We start from the raw sequence: 18,162 nt of genomic DNA, 5'->3' as shown, positions 1-18,162 counted from the left end.
GCAGAAATGCACCCTAGGGAGTCGCCAGCAGGTTCCTATATAATGCAAAAAACTTCCCCTGGTGTGAAGATTGTTGCAAATGAGATTTTGTGTTGGAAGGCGCCAACAAGCCTTGGCTATGACAAAAGTGCATTTTTCATCAAAATGGAGCTGGATGGACCCAGGAGAGACCTGGGGGCATCAACACTGTGTGAGGAGGAAGAGGGGTCTGTCAGCACTTTATAGAGCCCTCAGGATGCCAGCTAGCATCCCCAGAAAACAGGATCTGGGTTCAAAGGAGGTGCAAAATGCAGTTGATGCAGCACAACAAAAAAAGGTCCCATTCCGCCGGAGAACAACTCAGCGAGTTGAGCATTGCAAGGTGGAGTGCTGGGGACCTGGGCCAGGTTGTGCACAAAGGAATTTTGCAAAGAGTTCACAGAGGCCTAAGGAGGCAAAGAATACACAATACACAGGGGTACCATCGTTCTTGGGGAAGGCAAGGCCTTACCTCCTCCAAATTGCGTCAGCAGGACCTCAGGACAGTCTAAGTTGATGATGTCCACCCTCTTTGTCCTTAGGAGCACGCTCCTCACTGTGAGAGGAGTCCCAGGATACTGGTCATCGCCTTGGAAGGTGCCTGCTTGGAGCAGGGGAGTGACTCTGTCACTCCACGGGAGATTTCTTCGGTCCTTCTAGTGCTGGATGAAGACAGGGAGTCCCCAAAGCATGCACACCATGGAAACTGTTGCAGTTGCTGACTTGGAGCTGAGGTTGCTGAAGAAAAGTGTCCCTTGTAGACACTTTGTTGCAGTTACAGCGTTTCTTGGAGCAGGCTGCGGTTGATCCGAGGTCAGAAGAGTCTGAAGTTGTTGCAGAGGATTCCTGAAGGAAACATGCAAGCAGAATCTGAAGTGAACTCACAGGAGAGACCCTAAATAGCCCTGAGAAGGGGATTAGTTACCTTATCAGGTATGGACCTATCAGGAGGGGGTCTCTGATGTCACCTGCTGGCACTGGCCACTCAGAGCCCTCCAGAGTGTCCCCCACACCTTGCAAAGCAAGATGGCTGAAGTCTGGGACACACTCGAGGAGCTCTGGGCACCACCCCTGGGGTGGTGATGGACAGGGGAGTGGTTACTCCCCTTTCCTTTGTCCAGTTTCCCACCAGAGCAGTGGAGAAGGGGTCCCTGAGCCGGTATAGACTGGTTTATGCAAGGAGGGCACCATCTGTGCCCTTCAAAGCATTTCCAGAGGCTGGGGGAGGCTACTCCTCCCCAGCCTGTAACACCTATTTCCAAAGGGAGAGGGTGTAACACCCTGCTCTCAGAGGAAATGCTTTATTTTGCCTTCCTGGGAAAGGGCTGCCCAGACCCCAGGAGGGCAGAACCCTGTCTGTGAGGTGGCAGCAGCTGTAGCTGCAGTGCAAGCCTCAGAGAGCTGGTTTGGCAGTACTGGGGGTCCATGGTGGAGCCCCGAGGATGCATGGACTCAGCTCCCCAATACCAGATTTGGAATGGGGGTACAATTCCATGATCTTAGACATGTTACATGGCCGTATTCAGAGTTACCATTGTGAAGCTGCATATAGGTATTGACCTATATGTAGTGCACACGTGTAATGGCGTCCCCACACTCACAAAGTCTGGGGAAATGGCCCAGACTTCGTTAACTTTGCAGCTAACCTTCAGCAAGTGAAGGTTGGACATATAGGTGACTTATAAGTTACTTAAGTACAGTGAAAATGGCTGTGAAATAGTATGTGCACTATTTCACACAGGCTGCAATGGCAGTCCTGTGTAAGGGTTTGTCTGAGCTTCCGATGGGTGGCAAAAGAAATGCTGCAGCCCATATGGATCTCCTGGAACCCCAATGCCCTGGGTACCTAGGTACATATACTAGGGACGTATAAGGGGGTTCCAGTGAGCCAACTGAAATTGCTAAATGAAGTCTCTGGCCAACAGTGACAAATTTAAAAGCAGAGAGCGCATAAGCACTAAGGTTCTGGTTAGCAGAGCCTCAGTGACACAGTTAGGCACTACATAGGCATACATATTAGGCCACAAACTATTAACATTGGGGTCCTGGCTAGCAGGATCCCTGTGACACAGTAAAAACACACTGACACACACTCACAACCAGGCCAAAAGTGGGGGTAACCATGCTAGAAAAAGGCTATATTCTCACAGATATAAAAAGAGACTCCATAGCAAACGTGCCATGAAGGCAAACCCGAGACAGCATTGTCTAGGTACAATTTCCGGTTGGATCCTATGGAGTGGTGAGGGGCCTTTTAATACTGATCGACATGACAATTTTTTTTTAAGCTGGCTCTGTAAGATCTCTGTTTTCTTCTTTGGCTACGACATCACTTTGAATTCATCATTATGGAATTTTGACAGAGTTTGACTATATGGGCATGCCTCCTGTTCTTATGAAGCATTAACATATACTGAAACAGGGTTGGAAACTATGGCACTATTTATAATCCCTAGATAACTTGTCTTCATTAATCACCTTGCAATACAGTGTGTAGTGTGCCACATAGACCTTTGCGTCTCAATAATGCATATATGTTCTACATTGTTTGAGACATACTCGTACCTTGTATGCATGCTAGTATGATGTGCTATGTTTGTCTCCACCCACACTGCACAACAGATTTATAATTTTGTATGTAGATATTAGAATTGAACCCTTGACGTGATCACCTATGTACATTCTTTTCAGGCATTAATAGATGATCTGGAGCAATGGGGAAGTATGCCATTTACATGTTATATATTGTGTTATGTGTCCGGACTAATTGGGATTAGATAGCCTTTAGGATTTACTGTGTGACATGGGGCAGTAACAGAGTCCTGACGAACGCCTTGGACACAGAGAGATTGCATTGAGAGGTCTGAACAATGCAGACTTTTCCCAGGATATAGTGACATTAAGGCCCATATTTATACTTTTTAAGCGTCGCGTTTGGGCTGCTTTTTGACGCAAAAATGGCACAAACTTACAAAATACAATTGTATTTTGCAAGTTTATGCTGCTTTTGCGTAAAAAAATTACGCAAATGCGATGCTTAAAAGTATAAATATAGTCCTAAATCCCTAAAACACCCACTTTCCCTAACCATATCAAGGGTACTCATTAGTAAAGAGATACCGGGGCCTGATTTATACTTGTTTGGTACCGCATTTACGTAATTTTTTTATGCTTAGCGGCACAAACAAAATATAATTTAATTTTGTAAGTTTGCGATGCTTTTGCGTAAAAAAAAAAAAAATGATGCAAATGCGGGGCTAATAAAGTATAAATCAGGCCCTGGGTTCTCCTTTATGTATTTTTAATTGAAGGACCCCATTTGATAAATTAGCACCAATGCTTCCTGGAATATGACCAGGATAAAATCTAGTAATGAAGCATGGAACTAACAAAGTGGGTGAAGGTCTACAAAAAATAAATAAGGATTTCTCTGTTAGGTTCAATTGAACTTCCAGACCACTGGGTACAGTGATCCACAAAAGGGTTACATGGTTCCCTTACATGCTATATGGACAATTAGGACACACCAGGCAAAGTTACAGAACTTTTCCTGAAATGGCGGATTTTGAACATTTCCATTTCTGGGCTTCTAGGACCAGGAGGTATTAGGGGCTACCTGTGAACCATAAAAAGGGGTGTTCAGACTCATGAAGTTTTACTTAGGTTCAATTTAAAGTCTTGCCCTTCTGAAGAGCGTCAAAGTCATGGTCAACCACACGTCACTGACTTTCACAACACTTTTGAAAAGTATTGTTTTGTAGAGAACCTGTGTTCCCTTAAAAATAATAGTTTTAAAAAATGGTGTGTAAGTTAATCAGTAGTGGTACATGTATAGTGCAAATCTTGATAAGGGGAAGGAGAGTGCTGAACATTGGGTGACAGCCAGAAGTAAAGATCGCTTACAAAAAAATCAGGAACTCTGCCGAATTGCAGAAGAGTTTTAGCATTTATGATGTCAACGGGGATCATCCAAATCTTTGCTGTACTGTATATATGGCAAAGGTCTATCTTTGTGTACTTTGCTTTGTGCATTTCTTCATCTCTACTCTGATGGTGTACTAGATTCTGGCACAAAACATTTTCTGCTGTCTGTTTTAAGGGAGAGTTTCTCAGACTGGCAGAGACATTTTAAGGCATGGGCAAAAAAGCCACTTGCCAAGGGCCCCAGCCTTCAAAAGCCCCCCTTGGAAAATGACTTTTCTAACCTCTGTCTGTTCTACCTCTCTAACTAAACCTTTCTGTGACGTTCCCATCCTCTTCCTCTGTTTCTGTCTCTGTGTCATTTTAAGGATTCTTTTCTGGTCCCAAGCAAGACATAGTTCAACTGTTTTTGTGTGACCTTGTTAAAGTTTAAATTAATAAGAAATGGGGAATAAAAATCAAATTTGTTCCACACAGAGTCCCCAAAATCCTTCAGTTGACACTGCAGACTGATACACAAAGGTTGTGGTTTCTTATGACCTTATAGGTCATGAAATTTGTCTAGAAAATCATCATATTTGGATGGGAAGCCAATGTATTCCCTTCAGTGTTAGTGATGTGGATGAATTCCTTCAAGCCCTTGTGAAATTAGCTTTTGTGAATAGGATGCTTTTTAGTGGCAACGGTCTGTTTCTTGCAAGGTCTTTCACCACAGTATTTCCTCTATGAAGGTGGGAGAGCACAAAGGCATGTACTGCTGTTATGAAGTAATGTTTAAGTAGAAAGGGATTCTCATTTTTAAGAAGGAGAAATGATCATGAAGTCCTCTTTTTCTGAGTAATGTCTTCTTTAAAGGACAGATCTGTATTAATAAAAAATCTACACTTAACTGTCTGATGATAGGGGTTGAAGCTGTGGCTAGTTTGTATTGTTATTGAACAAGAGAAATGTGTGCCGGGTTGAGCTTTATAAAGGTATTTGAAATACAATTCAGTATTAGTTTGAGGCAGGTTTTGTTAAGTGAAATGTTGTGGGATGAGGGGATTTTACAGTAGAGCTGAGTATTGTCAGCATATTGATCAATCTTGATATTGTTTTGGTGAGTGTGGAGCCAAAGGGTTCCATATATATGTTTTTGTAAATCTGGGAATGCATCAATACCCAATGATGTTGCATGGAAACACCCATGCAACACCCATGGAATGCATCCATGGCACAGAGTTAGGTAACGCAGCAATTTGTGTTGCGAGATTTATGAGTGACGCAGGACCACATAAGATGGTCTTGCGTGACTTCATAAATCTCACTTAAGGTTTGCATAGCTCTTGTACCATGTTGCGTGCTGCAACAGTGACACAAATCAGGTCATAAATATGGCCCTGAGGTTATTAGAATATCAAAGATTGTTGACCCTCCCGTCAGGTTTGCTAGCATTTATTGATCAGCATAAAACCTGACTTAAGAACAGAAAACTAAAGATGATAAGGTTTTCAAAATTTCATGCATATTTCTGGAGACGGTTGGTTTCACCAAACTCTTGGATATGAAAAGGATCAAAACACCCCAAAGATCATGGTTTGCATGACAAGCCCTGCACAGTATGCAAGCAATATGATTTGCAATGCAGGACAGACTCTTTTGCCCTCCTTTGGAGAGTTGAGCACAGGGCCTGCCTAACTGGTGGCCAGGTCCTGTGGCCAAGCCTACTGCTTATAACACTGCACAAAAGGGGTTGAATAACAATGGAGGCTAGATCACACAGTCTGGCCATACCCCTGCTTCCTAATGGATAATCCCAGTTGCAGGGGTTGGCTGCTCATGATATGTTGGGCACATGAGCTGCAGCTAGTCCCCACTATACAAAGCCAAAGTTGGTGCATATTGATGGTCAGCAGTAACCAGTAGATTGGGTCTCTAAGACAGTTACATGCAGAAAATAATGGGAAAAACCACAAATTCACTGAAAAAATGTTAAAGTGAAGTTGTGGTTAGCTTTGCTCACAAGGCCATAACATCTTTAAAAAACACACTGACATCTCTGAACTCTTTCTGTTTTGTGAGAGATATTCTTCATTTTCCCGCAATTTACTCTTCTCAACTAAAATGTACAACTACGTCTGCAGAGATCTCTTGGCGCAAGCTAGGAGAGGTGGAGATCTCCAGCCGTAGGTTTGTCAATTTCATTTTGTAGTAAATGAGTAGAACTACAATAGTACAAATGTACAAACTCTTTAAACTACAGTTCGTGAATCAGAACAAATGATTATTAGGGCTGTCCATATTCATAAATTTTATGTTTTTTCTGTCTTTTGTTGATTCAGTAGTAGCAAACACAATCCTTTGTTCCTACCACTGACTGGGACGTGTGATGGATGATTAGTCAGTGTCCGGTGCTAAAAGTTACCCAAAATGTTTACATTCACTTTAGGAACAGATAAGTAATAAATATAGATGCAAATGCCTTCAAAACAGAGGGAAAACATTGGGGAACTCTTGAGCCTGGAGTGATTGTGAAATTCTATAATGGAAGCCACAAAAACACACATGGCATGATGCCAAAAGGGGAGCAAACAAATGTGATTCACACAAACACATGCACTTACAAGCACAAACAAAATAATAAAAGATTGTTTAGACAAAAGATGACTAACGCTCCACCACAGGCACCAACCTACCCACGGACAAGGGACACATGGACAACAGCACATTTTCTGGAAGATCAACATAATTGGAGTTGGGATATATGACCAAGGACTTTAAGATACCAGCAAAAGTAATTTGCCAGAGCTAATGTCCTCAAACCACTAACATAATTGATCAACTCTGCATTCCGAATTACACATAATATAAAGTAATTCTCATGAAGTGTTTCAAAAAAGTGTTATGGAAAGAATGGCAAACGAGAGGAAACCATAATAAAATTGGAACACTCATTAGATAATAGAAAATATCCTAGCATGATGTGCTCCCACACTTTTCATGATTGAAACTATAAACTAGTGTGGCTCGGCCTGATTGGGAATTCGGTACATATTTAGGATGTTGTGAACTGCAATATTTGGACCAGAAAAAGTCCAGCATCAAGGGGAACATAGAAGTCCCAGACACGTCTGAAAACTGCATACCAGATGGAGTCCTCTACAGTATGGCTTGCCTGGATGATACACACTCTCTTTCCAATAAATGTCCAGAAAAATCCCAAACATTTGTGCAAAACACTGAATCTCCTCATATTTCTGTGCTGGACATTTTGGAATTTGTGTAAAAGCCCCTTCACTCAATGATCTAACACTTCTGCCAATTAAAACAGTATCTCTCATGTGAGGGTGTGCTTATCGTAATGGATAGGAAAAGGCCAAAGCTGTGAGTGAACTATACTGTCAACGTGGTCTTCATACGGTCAACATTTTGGCCTATTGGAGTTGCAAGCAATAGGCTCACCTATATTTGCTTTAAATGAGGAAATGGGTGGCAACATTGGATGGTGAGACCATAAATCACTAACATCCTTTAGTACTAAAAGGTCATGCAAATCGCAGAGATCATACATTTTTTAGACTAACAAATATGTCCAGCCTTCTTTCAACTGAACTTTGCTCCATAGTAATAACCCTGTTTTAGAGGTCCTCATTCACAGTTTGTTACTGTGAAAGACCTGCAGTCAATAGGTCAGGCTTCTGCCCTATCAAACCATAGTTCCCCACCGATATTAGAGGTGGGAGATCTGCTTTTTATTTGATGGCTGAACATGAGCTGTCTCTGTCATTCGAAACCTATGAACCCGGCACCCCGTCTGCCAGAGAGCTGCAGAGTCAATGCATCAAAATGCCAAACCTATTTAGGGAGGACAGTCTGATGCATATCTAGGCTGACCAGGTTTCCACATGAGACATGGTGGATCCGGGCATTAATAATATAAAATCTCCCTACATTGGGGCCATTGAGTTTTTTGTCTTTAAAAACAATGGTGCATATCTATACTTGGCTTGTGCTATTTTAGGGTAATTTTCTACCCTAAAATGGCGCAAACTTAACTCCATATTCATATTTTGACCCTAGACCAGTCTAGCGTCAAAATATAGGAGTTACTCCCATGTTGTGGATGTGGAAAACTACCTTGCGCTAATTGGATGCAAGGTAGGCGTTCTCGTCCACAACATGATGCTAACCCCCCAACTCCATATTTACACTCCGGCGCAGAAACGACGCGCATGAAGAAGGTGGATCCAAATAGCGCATCATTATTTAACGCCTAGGTCAGACCAGGCATTAGGGTATCTGTGGACCCATTTCCATGGCTGAACACCATGGAATAGACCCACAGATGCCCACCCCAAGCCCCAGGAAAACCCTCACCCACACCAGAGGGATGCCATGGGATGTGGGACCCCATCCTGGGTAAGTATAGGTAAGTGTTAATTTTTTTTTCTGTGCCATTGGGGGCCCCTTACATGGGGCCCCCTGCCTGGCACTGGGTCTTATGGCCTTGCCCAGGGGACACTGGTCCCCTGGGCAGCCCATTGGGGTGGTGGGCATGACTCCTGTGTTTACTTAGACATTAGTAATGTTTGGGTGGTATTTAGAAAATGACGCTAGGCTGGTTAGCAGAATATTTATTGCCGCTAACCGCCTAGCATAATTTCTGACCCACTAACGCCTTTTCCCCTCTCCCCGTCCACCCCAGTTAGCGTCTTGTCTTTAGACGCAAGCCTGTCTTATAAGCAACAGTGTGCCATTAGATTAACATGGTGCCCGCCTGGCGCTATGTAATGGGTCTAGTAGGCGGTATGGATTTTGCCTCAAAACTGCGGTAGCTCAAATTTGCGGTCAAATCCATAAATATTGGCCAAAGTCCTTCTGTGGGTGAATTCTTCTGAAATGCAAAAATATGCTGACTAACCAACATATGTCAGCTGAAGGGCATTACAGCTTTGATGAAAGAGGTTCTACCGCTTTGGCAAAGTACTTTTGTGAACACAACTGCACTAAGTCATGGGAATCTCTCTATTAGAAGGATGGCTTTTTGCCAGACAGGCAGAGGCAAAGGCAACACATGAAGGCTGGTGATCTTCTATCAACATGTAAATGATATCAAATTAATTTACATAATTCCATTTATAATAATGAAACAAATATTTTCTTCCAAAAGTGAGTTCACTGGATCAGTACCTTTGCGAAGGAATCGTCCTTGGCTCGTTTCTATTAAATTTTCTTTTAAAGATTCATAGTTTGCCCCTTTCTCAGTAGCCATATTCTTGAAAGTAGAACGTTGCACCACAATATTAACTGCGTCTTCAGTCAGTTCCTTCCCCAAAAAGTCACATATCTTCAGCACAGCGTTTTTAAGGTCCTGAAATAGTTGTAAATATAAAATTAAGTCTTGAATAAAACAATGGATTGTCACCTGTCGAAAACATGTAATCTTTTTCAGACATTGATGTAAAAGAACTTGAAAAAACAGAGATAATGCAACTAATGTCTTAAAAAAGCCTTCACAATTATAGTTTAGAAATTATCTTTTCAACCTTAGACTTTGGAAAGGGTAAGCCAGATAGCCCTACAAGAAATCTGTGAAAATGTCAGCAACTTAAGAGCTTTTATCAAAATTGAAAGGAACAAGACAATCAAGAAACTGTTGATCAACAGTGTGAAATCTGAATCCAGACTTCAATCAATGACTGTTTCATCTGAAATGACTCCTTTCTAAAAGCACAAGATGCTTAGGGGCATATTTATGAGTCCCTTGTGCCGCTGGAGCCTCAATCTTTTTGATGCACTGGCGCCACAAACTACAAAATCATATCTATGAGGCCACGCAAAGCAACTTTGCATGACTTTGAATGGCCTTATAGATCTGTAGTAAAGCAAGGCAGTGTAAGTTGCTGCGTTACCTAACTTTGCACCATAGAGGCATTCCCTGGGTGCTTTGTGATGGGTTTTTCTATGCAACTCCCATGGATTTTGATGAAATCCCAGATTTACAAGGACTTGTACACCTCAGAATGCGTCATAATGGCATAATGAGGATAAATATTTTCATTCCTCCTCGTTTTTTCCTCTTTCCTTGTGTGCTGCAGTGGGTGAAGAATATTGTTAAAGTTGACTTCATATGGTCAACATTTTGGCCTATTACAGTTCCAGGCAATTGGCCTAACTACAAATGTTGTGTTTTTATGAGGAAATGAGTGGCAATGTTGGATGGTGAGACTTTTGTGATTTTTAAAATGTTGTAGAGTTTTCTGTAACAAATATTTTCAGAAATTGTGAACTTGGACCTATACGTTGATGTTTGCAGCTGATTCTGAGTAATGAAACATATTGAGATTCATATAGGCCACATCACCCTGGATTCTGCGGATCTCTTCTTTTTCTAAATTTCTGTGGTTGGTAGTTTTCCCTAGGTGCCTTTTCGGCCCAAGCCCAGAGGCTGCATATATCGCCTTTGAAAACTCACCCATTAAAAACATACCCTGGTCTTTATAGTCCTGGCCCCTTGATATACCTCCAAAAAAATGGTGGGCCAGAGATTTTCATTTTTGATTTGTGTTTTTGTATAGTTAGAAAAGTAACTTTGCTTGGGAGATTGCTAATCCATAGCAATTTTTTCTGGACAACACATTTAAAAATGGCAGATGTGTTGCATTGATTATATAATATTTCAGGAACCAAGAGACCTGTATATTACATTGTGGTGTCACAACATAGGTTTTTAGGGGTCAAGTAGTCTTATAGAGACGGAAAATACCTTCTCAGAGCAACCCTTCCACCATTTTCCAAAATGGCAGCTCTATAATGATGTGTTCACCATTTTGTTAATTCATTTTGATATTTTTTTTGTTTCAGGTTTTCTGTTGATTCAAATTTGGAAACATGAGCGAAGTAAGCTGGAAGAAGAGGATCTTTAGTTCCTGACAGAACGTTGAACGTAGGACTCCTACAACAAAGAAAAATGTTTCATATGCCAAACCAATCTGAAAGAAAAGCTAACAACAACTGGGGTTCAACAGAAGAGAGTTCAAGATGCTGCAGAAACAGGGAAAGACAAAGATCACAAAAGATTGAAACCAATGTGTAAAAAGGATCAAATATTTTATCAGTGTAACAACAAGTGCTACATGTCGTATACAATGGAAAAATGCCTGAAAAAAAATTGTCAAAAAAGTAGAAAATAGTGAATCACAACAAGAATCTGAGGCCCAGATTCATACTTTTTGCCGCAAAACTGCACAATTGCACAACGCCAGCCGGATGCCATATTAAAAGATTGGCACAAGCCAGAGCTAAACTTGGGCTAGCGTCTCAGAAAAAGATGCTAGCTGGGTGGGGGTGGCAGTAGGGAAGGAGGGGGTTGTGCGTCAGAAAATGACGCTAGCCTGGTTAGAGGCAAAAAAAAATGCCTCCAACAAGACTAGCACTATGTCCTGGTGCACAACCACCGAAAACATGACTCCTGTTTTAGGAAAGACAAGAGTCAAGCCCAACACCCCAATGGCCAGCACAGGGGACAAGTGTTCCCTGGGCATGGCCAGTGCACCCTGTGCCATGCAGGGGGCCCCAAGTTAGGGCCCGATGGCAAACAAAAAAAAAACAACTTACCCTAATTACTTGGGATGGGGTCCCTATCCTCCGGTGTACCTCTGGTGGTGGTGCTCCTGGGGCTTTTGTTTAACCATGGAAATGGGTCCACAAGTCCCCTAATGCCTGGTCTGACCAAGGCGTTAAATTATGTTGCAAAGCAAGCTTTGCACCATTATTTAGCCCCCCCTCCCACCCGTGTGTCATTTGAGCACAGGGAGATAAATATGGGACTATGAGGATAGCATCATTTTTTGGATGGGAATGCCTACCTTGCATCTCATTGACGCAAGGTAGGTGCACGCATTCCAAAAATTGTGCAAACTCCAGTATTTTGACGCTAGAAGTGTCTAGCATTAAAATATAACTATGGAGTTAAGTTTGCACTGAATTTGTGTAAAAACATTGCGCAAATTCAGCGCAAACAGAGTATAAATATGGGCCTGAATCTTCTGAGAAATCGACGACAACCAAACCCAATGCCCATCCTCTTAGAAGATCGATGGCTACCACTCGTCCACCTCAACAAGTGATATGAAAGCAGAGGATCTTCAATGTGTTATCTGTGGTTTGGCCAGAACAAGGGTCAAAGGGATTGACAAAAGAACAAAGTACAGAGTATGTGAGTCTCAAAGGGCCAACATGATTTTATCTGCAGCTAGTTTCTTCTAAGATGAAGTTTTCAGCAGAGAAGCTCTCTAAACAGCAAGGTGAATTTATTTGCAGAGGGTTTGTATGCCGACCTGAACTGCATGAATGCATACATTTGAAAATAGGAATGTACAATGAGCTCCCAGCAGCAACATAACCACTGACCTTTAGTTAAGTTTCCACTTCTGGCAATGGGTTCACACTCAGTGAGCTCAGAGAAATAATGATCAACATTGATGAAAGTGTATTGATCCGTATTAGTGAAAACATTTTTCTAATGAGAATGTGCAATTACTAACAAAAAAAATGAACCACTTACGGTTTTCTCAGCCGATTTGGCTCCTGAAGTTCTTGCTGCCAAAATAGGAACACAGGGTGCAGTAAAATCAGAAGGAACCATTTAAGAAACATCCTGAAAAATTTAGATTATGGACTTAATGACAAATTTTGTGATGCCCCAGAGCTTCCGAAATCATGGAATCCAACAAGAGTGCTTGATGTTGCCTTAATACTTTTTACATCATTGTTTAATATCAGCAAAGCAAAACTGTTCCAAACTAAAGTTATTGCGTTTAGAATAGAAGCTGACAACATTGATGATGGCTTTGAAGATATAAGTGAAGAGGTGGAAGACAATCCCATGAACCGACAGGCTTATGCTGGGCAAATGTACTGTCTTTTCCAAATCATGTTTTATGAATTACATCATGGCAAAAAGAAAACTCTATGACAAGTGCAAAAGTAGAGAGCTAATCACTTCAATAAATTGGATTTGTGTATCAACAAGACGTAGTACAGAGCAGGAACTTGTTAGCAGCTCATGCTGTAAAATCTTGTGAATCTGATAACGCACAACTTCCAAGTCACTTTACCAGGAAAGGATTTACAATTGCTGCTCTTGTTAATTTTGATTTTGAAGACAGCCCCTCACTGTCTGGAACATCCAGCACACATGATACTCCCATGATGCTTTTTCAAGATTGTACCAATGAAGTAGCTGCTGGAAAACGAGCTGTGTCAGCTGTAAGCATAAACATATAAAGCTGCAAACTTATAACCAAACTGCCTTGCCAACATGTGCAAAATCACTACAAGACATCAACATGTCCCAGTCTACCAGACAGTTTCAAAGAGGCTGAGGAGATGGATCTTCTTCTACCTGATGCGGCGGTCCGCAAAGCTGATTTAGCTGAATATATCATATCACTTATTTGGTGCGGACTGAAGGGTGAAGAAAAGTCAGTTCCTTCTTGGGCTGAAATTCATGCTCTGATCTCCCAGAATACTGTCCCACTAAAAAAGGTTGGGTTTCTATCAGTAATACCCTCTCCAGTCATAAACTACACAACAGTATACACAGCTCTAAAAAATGTTTCCAAAATGTGCATGCTCAGCCTGAAGACTAGCCAATCCTGCCAATTTTCTGATGGGCATTTTCCACATGACAAAATTTGTGTGGCTGTGTGCAGGAAATTATCTCAGTGGATGTGGCATAGACGATGCGCTTAGTGAAGCTGAAATCTTTGGAAGCAAAACTGTTCAGTCAATATAGAGCAGAACTCATTGTGTTCATTCATTACGAGGTATGCTCATCATATCTGAGGCTACAGAAACATTGTGTTGCAATGCTTCCTGGAATAAGAATAAAAAAAATTGTTTTTCTCAGAAGTGAACAAGGCACAGGGTGCACTTCATTCAAAAGACGTAATGCAAAGCCCCTCAATGTTCAATACACTCACTTCAAAAATAGTTTGTCAAAGAATTTGAAGAAAAATCTGAAACTTTCAAGTACAGGGGAAATATTTTACATATCATAGCTCTAGTGAAAAACTTGGTACATGTTGATTGGGAAGGTGATTGGGAGCTGCATGTGAAGACCGTGGGATCACTGATTACTGTGTTTCATTAACTTGATTGCATAAACTACTTCAGATATAGGTCCTGGTATTTGGAAAGAGTGAAGCAGCTAGAGGTGGAAAAACCATACCCCTACAGAAAATTAAACCAAAAGCATTTCGTGGTGAAAGACAGAGAGGGAAGGTTCAACGCTGTGGCTCCAGATATGAAACTGGAACATACGATCTAGAGATCACAGAAAAGCTCCAAAGGAATTGTTGGTCACACACGTAAATGTGAATATGCTGGTCAATGGCAGTTAGTTTACCATGAAGTTCTTTCTATTTGCGATGTTTTCAGGGAGATGACAAATTAAAAATTATTGGACCATCATGAAACTGTTCCTCACCACAAACTTGTAGGCAAGAGAAGGGAACATTTTAATAAACATGCAGCAGCAAGGAAACCCCTTTTAAATGACTGTGCCCGTGCGACTATACAACTTTGTGACCAAACAATATGTGGATAACGATATAAAGACACATCTACCAGCTGTTCTGGAACATGAATCAAATCTATACGCCGAACTGAAGCAGGTGAAAAAGCTGTTTGACATAATCATTAATGCTAAACTTCTATGCTTTAATTGCCGTAGTAGGAGTTTCACCCAACCAGCCACTACAAAACAGGTTACAAAAAAAGCAAATTTCCCAAGCACATAGAGAGACGGATGCAGCAAAAGAAAGGGGTGAATTTATCAAGGACATTCTTTTGCATGATCTTCTTCCAAAAAAATACATTATTTGATGGAGATGCTGCAACCAAACCAGTGAAGCACAAAGTCATAAAATTATTTTGCCTGAATAATTTCAATTTGAAAAGGTGTCCTTGTTGAAAACTGCTGTTGTATTGGGCTATATGTCACAATTGCGAATGGGCAAGATTTTGTCCATGCAAAACTTCAGACAGGTTGTTCAGTCTGTTCTACAGATATCACATTCAGTATGCAGCTTGCAAGAACTGCACCATGTGTTTGACAGTTATCTTGAAATATCTCTCATACAATGTGAGAGAATCCGACAAATGTCTACAAGTGGAACACTTGACCTTGCGTGCATCAAAAATTCAACACCTATACCTGTGCAGCTTGACACATTCTGGTCATCAACATCGAACAAGATGAACTTGGAGATTTTAACTTGCCAACACATTGTTGATGCTTCAGTGAACACTGAATTTCCAATTATTGCAAGTGGAGTGCTTGTCAATGAGGAGTTAGTGCCTGCAGCGATATATTCAAGAGGCACAGGCCATATTGTTTGAAAGCTTAATAGCAAATTGGAGGAAGCTGTCCTACGTATTGTGCCACATGTTGAGTGAGCTATTAGAAATGATTCCAGTCAACTCTTTGTACTGTCAAATGACACAGATGTTAAGATTGTGCTACTTAGGGTTGTTGCAATTTCCATAAGTCAAGGATTGCCAGAGTTATCAATTCGTCATAGAACAGGTGAGAAAAGATACTTCATCCCACTTCATATTCTGTACAGGAAACTTGACCCAGAGATGCCCAATGTTCTTATCAAGGCACATATTCATAAGGGTGATGAAACTATGAGCAACATTGGAACAAAGCTTGGAGCTTTAACTGCTGAACCTGTGAAGTTTCTAAAAGGATTTGCTGAGACAGATGAAGAATGTGACTTTAAAGACTTAGAAAAATACCTTGTGTGTGTGTGGAAAATGTGTTCTGACTATCACACATTTGACATTTGATCTTCTGTACAGTGAGTTTAAGAGATCAGTCCCGCTAAGTGACCTTTCACCGACTTCATATTCTGTGCATGGACATATTAAAAGAGCAGCCTGCTTGATCAGAGGATGTGTAAATGTTTTGGATCACACATTTGTATAGAAAGATCTGAGTGAATTTGGTTGGGAAGATATTGGGTGCTAAAACCTATGAAATTTCGAAAGCCTCTACCCACAAAACTTATACGCATATGTACTTGCAAAACCTGGGCAACATAAAGATTTCCTTGTCGATATGCTCTTCTCAAATGTTCAACATTCTGCAACTGTACCACAAGCGATTGCCAAAACAAATAAATAAAGTGAACTATGAAAAAGTGTTTAAAACAGGAGTGATAAACATTATTTTTTGTCATATTCACATCATAAACATTGTTTGGTGTATACATAAAAGGATTTTTAAAAATCATTATTATTTGTTTCATTTCTATATATGTCTGTTCTTCCTCTATTAATAGCCGCCATTTTGAAAAATGCCAGAGGGGTTGCTCTGTGGAGTTATTTTCTGTCTCTATAAGACTACTTAACCACAAAACCTATTTTTGTCACCAAAATGAAGTAAATAGGTCTCATGGTTCCTGAAATATTACATCATCACTGCAACACATCCACAGTTTTTAAAAATGTTGTCCCAAAAAATTCAGCCTGGATCAGCAATGTCTACCCAAGCTAGATTACTTCTTGTATGATCAAAATCACAAATCAAAAATGAAAAATCTCTGGACAACAATTTTTTCATGGCGGTATATCAAGGGGCTGGGATTATTAATGAGTGGATCCCTGCTCAAATCCATTTAAGTCATTTGCATGGCTGGTACCTGATCCTTTAGAGACTGAGGGGGACACAGGTGTAGTTCATGCCTTGGCATGGATATCTTCCTGTAGGAGGAAGACTGAAGGGAATTAATATTTTTAGGGAAGAAAGTTGCTTAAAATCTGACAAACATGTTTAACCAATTGTCCTGGCCAGTCAATCAGACTGGAAGAGGTCTAGTATCCTGCAATAGAAACTGTAGGATGTGTAGATTTATTTATCTGGTATTTTCCCATACAGTCCAGAGGTAATGCCTCTAATCACAAAACAAATTCCCTAACTGGCATTTCACTCTCAGTTGCTTTCCAAATTTCCCATATATGCCACGTCCAGATTAATGGCTGTGGGTACCCTGAATCCATGTATAAGCCATATTAGGTGTTGAGCCAACATTGTTGTTGGTACCACTTGAGGGGAAGGGTTCTTATCTGATTTATTGGCAAGATTTGGATGCCAAGAAATGGAAAATATATGAAAGCAAGTCATAACTCTTTGCCTTTGTGAGTTACCACTCCACTCCCAAAATACGTTAATGTAAATGGATTTTTTTCCATAATTTTTATTACTGTGAATTTTATTATTCAAAATTACAATTACAATAAATGTGATCATAAACATTGATAATAATTATAAAAGTAATTATGACTATATTAAGTACGCCAAGTAAAATGTATACATTTTTAAATTAATTTTTCCAGAGTTGGTGGTGAATGACCGTGCAGCATCATGAAGACTGAAACAAGCAGAACTGGTCCCTCTAATCCCCAGTGAATACCTAATTTATGTTCAAATGTCGAACATGGAGTTACGCTGACAAGCGCGCAGGTCTACTCATCATGGAAAACTTTGTTAGCGGCAGCTCAAGTAAGGATTCACAGTCCACTGTTAGACATTGCGAGAAATGTGGAAAGCAGCACAGTTCCCCAAGTATTTTACTACAGGAAGGTCAGGAGCCTGTTTACTATGGAGAGAGATTTACAGACTATTAAGTGAAAAGCTGAAGCAAGTGTCAGTGTTGATGCTGGAACGAGTGAGTGTACAAGTAAACGCTTAGACAGAAGATCATCTTTAAAGTCAAAAGTGTATGTTGAAGAATGTCTACTTTGTTGTCTGTTAAAATGCTACAAGGCAACATCAACGCATAAGAAATTAACCAAGGCCACAGAGCTTAGAGTTGACAAAAGGCTTCAAGAGTGTGCAACCATTAATTGTGATTCAAAGAGCTTAACAGTTTGTAGTAGGGACATAGTGGCTGCAGAAGCCCATCATAATGCATCTTGTTATAGGAAATATACATGGGTTAAAGCAAAGGAGGAAGATCATGCATCTAGTACGCAATCTGATGATCATTACTAAAATATGAGAGATGAAGCATATGATGATCTAATTAAAAACATTAGAACTGTGATTATTTCTAACAAAACGGTAATTTGTGTAACCACTCTCACCGGAAGGCTTGAAAGCCTCATTGCATACAGAGGAATACAGGGAATAGGCAATTTAACCAAGAAGCATATAAGAAGAAAATTGGACTC

At 40.8% G+C, this 18,162-nt stretch overlaps 1 protein-coding gene across 1 annotated transcript in view; it reads right to left on the bottom strand.

Moving 5' to 3' along the window:
* The window catches only part of LOC138296318 (amine sulfotransferase-like), a 499,213-nt gene that overhangs the window by 19,371 nt on the left and 461,680 nt on the right, over positions 1–18,162 (bottom strand). The window contains exon 7 of the mRNA XM_069235354.1: positions 9,109–9,289. Coding sequence (XP_069091455.1) covers positions 9,109–9,289 — 181 coding nt within the window. The remainder of the gene's footprint in view (positions 1–9,108; positions 9,290–18,162) is intronic.

This window comes from Pleurodeles waltl, chromosome 5, assembly GCF_031143425.1.
Source record: "Pleurodeles waltl isolate 20211129_DDA chromosome 5, aPleWal1.hap1.20221129, whole genome shotgun sequence".
Classification (NCBI taxonomy): Eukaryota; Metazoa; Chordata; class Amphibia; order Caudata; family Salamandridae; genus Pleurodeles; species Pleurodeles waltl.
This window is presented reverse-complemented; position numbering and strand designations above follow the sequence as displayed.